Below are 2,968 nucleotides of genomic sequence, written 5' to 3' on the forward strand. Positions count from 1 at the left end.
ATTGCTGAATGAGCATACTTTATTAATTCCCATAATTCTTAAGAAATTCACTTGTTGAATTATATTTCGATTACTTTATTTGTTTAAGCAAATTGCAAAAGCCGGATATGGTGTTATTTTACAATTTGCTTTAACAGTTCATCGTATGTGTCAAATGCATTGTCAGGTGTTTTTACATACGCATTCGTACATGTAACTCCTGTGCGACGACTGTTTGTTTGATGGCAGGAGACATTTCGTCTTGCCCTCGTTCTTTGCCAGACCAATTTGCTTTGCTTCCTTGTCCAGTCATATCAATATCATCGGCATATGCCAGCAGCTGCACACTCTTGTAAAAGATGTGGTGTATGTCGATCCTCTCTTCACTGGTTTTTCCAAGATTTTACGCGTGACAAACACCTGATCAGTTATTCGAATATTTTCTGCACACTCTTATAAAAGATGTGTTGTATGTCGATCCTCTCTTCACTGGTTTTTCCAAGATTTTACGCGTGACAAACACCTGATCAGTTATTCGAATATTTTCCTTATCAGTTCTTCGGTTCGGGTTTGACATCTCCGGTTTGTTATGCTTTCGCTGCTAGGCTGGAGGAGTGTCCTCTCCATAAGACCAATCTTACTAAAGTAAAATTTTGAGATTTTTTAATTGTTGCGGTTTTGGTAATAATCGAGGCAAAACGAAAAAAATTTAAAAGAGTAACGCAATAAAGACCCAAAATAACAGGAAGATTGTTAAACCCGTGGGAAGAAACTAAATATCACGTCGGACAATTTTCGAACATTTTACAGTGATGTTATTTTCATTCATCTTATGTATAAAAATAAGTAGGTTTTTTGTCTGTTCGTTATAGATGACTAAACCGATGCATGAAATGAGAAGCGGCCTGAACCATTTTGAAGGGAATCCAATGAGGATGGATTAAAAAAAAATTGGTGAGACATATTTAATAAAGAAGAATTCCTTCCATGTAAATCAAAATAATCGGAAATTCTGATTACGCAGATCTCGTGCTTGATTTACATTTATCAAAACGAAGATCTTCGGTTCACGACAAAAACAGTGGAATTCGGTGGAAAAATATTTTCAAATAACATTGGGTAGAAAATGTGACAGCGCTTTGTTGCTCGGAGAAAGTTTTAATACTGATGGCAATGACAGAGACCTATGTAGTACATTGTAATTATAATGCAGATAAATGGCGAATTTTTATTAATGGATCGTGTAAAAGTATGTACTTTCTAAAAAAAGTTTGTAATGTTACGCTTATTCTTAAAAGCTGTGTTATTTCACAATGAAAATCTGTTACCATCAGTTCCAATCGATTGTAGGGTTAACAAGAAAGAAACGTATGAAATGAAGGAAAAAATTGTTCGGTTGCCATGCGTGGAAAGTCATTGCTGACGTAAAAGTTTTACAGTTTTACATGGCTGGAAGATGGCGACACAAAATATCCTTGCTATCCTCGTGAATGGGATAATCGGGTTTCCAATCTTTATGATCGCAAAGTATGGCCGTTTCGAGAGTCTCATCATATAGGCAGGAAAAATGTTTTAAGTCTTCCATTGGTAAAAACTGTTATCTTACCACCACTACATTTAAAACTGGGATACGTGAAACAGTTTGAAAAGAAATGGGATGTTAATAGTTAAGATTTTCTTCATATTAAAACTGTCTTCCAAAAATTAAGTGAATGTGGTATTTATTAATTTTTTTTCATACCTAGTCCTTTTTTTAGCGTAGCGTTAATTGTGAAATCAGATTTTTGAGTAAATTATACGTATCTTTCTAACCTTTACTGAAGAAGATTTAGCATAGTTTTTTTTTTTTTTGAAGAAAGAGCGGGTTGTTATGCTTAGCAGCATTAATTGTCAATGTAAGTATATGTACGTCGTTGAGTATATGTACGTACGTTGAGCTAGAATTTTTCGCAAATGTTATTTAAACTTTAATTTTCAAATAATTAAAAATATCTGTTTAATAAATATATAATAAACCCAAAAAGAAGTAAACTTCATATGTGGGTAATTTTTAAATATTAAAATATTTTCTTTTATACTGAGGTTTAAAAGTTAATTATATAACCTTTTGTGATTAAAATATATAAATACATATATTAAGACCTAAAATGTTGTACATACCCAGCCTCTAAAAGTAATCTTAATTATCTATACTTTTCTGAGTAATGGAAAATGAAAAATATCCAACAAATACAAACAAAAAAAAAAATCTCGAAATTCATTTCTTCCCATAGTGATACCGTTATCGAATCTTAAATGCTCGGAAAAAACCTAAATTTCCCTTGTATACACTGATAAGTAAATATTAAAAAGTATAAATCATACTATATATAGAGAACTACATGCAAATTACATTAAATTTTGCAGAAAATTTAAACTCCACAAGAAGTCATCTAAATGTCACAATGAAAGTCCTTTACCTGCAGTTTCTATATTGAAACCACTAATGGGCATCGATCCGAACTTGGAACACAACCTTGAATCATTTTTTACAATGGATTACCCAGTGGTATGTTTAATTATGATTATATCTATGGTAATATCTGTCAATTTGTTTTTGTTTTAGTATGAGTTATTATTTTGTATTGAAGATAGTGTGGACCCAGCTGTAAGTACTGTTGAAAGCTTAATGACTAAGTATCCACAAGTGGACGCTACTTTATATATGGGTGGTTCAAAGGTTGGTGTTAATCCAAAAATTAATAATATGCAACCTGGTTATTCGGCCGCCAAACATGAACTGATCATGATATCGGACAGTGGTATTAAAAGTAAATTATTTGTGGCATAACAAATTAAACCTTGTACATCATTTCGTTTTGTCTACTTTTTGTTACAGTGAAGAACGATACTCTTTTAGATATGGTAAACAGCATGACATGACTTGTGCATCAAATGCCGTTTACATGTGATCGCGAAGGATTTGCTGAGAAGGTATTATTTAGTTCAC

At 32.5% G+C, this 2,968-nt stretch overlaps 1 protein-coding gene across 1 annotated transcript in view; it reads left to right on the forward strand.

Moving 5' to 3' along the window:
- Window positions 1-2,352: 2,352 nt before the first annotated feature.
- Window positions 2,353-2,968, forward strand: part of LOC108976861 (ceramide glucosyltransferase) — a gene marked incomplete at its 5' end in the record, with an annotated part of 4,229 nt that continues 3,613 nt past the window's right edge. The window contains 3 exon segments of the mRNA XM_018946242.1: window positions 2,353-2,527; window positions 2,585-2,789; window positions 2,858-2,952. Coding sequence (XP_018801787.1) covers window positions 2,353-2,527; window positions 2,585-2,789; window positions 2,858-2,952 — 475 coding nt within the window.

This window comes from Bactrocera latifrons, unplaced genomic scaffold (assembly GCF_001853355.1).
Source record: "Bactrocera latifrons isolate USDA-ARS-PBARC rearing strain unplaced genomic scaffold, ASM185335v1 scaffold_1159, whole genome shotgun sequence".
Taxonomy (NCBI): Eukaryota; Metazoa; Arthropoda; class Insecta; order Diptera; family Tephritidae; genus Bactrocera; species Bactrocera latifrons.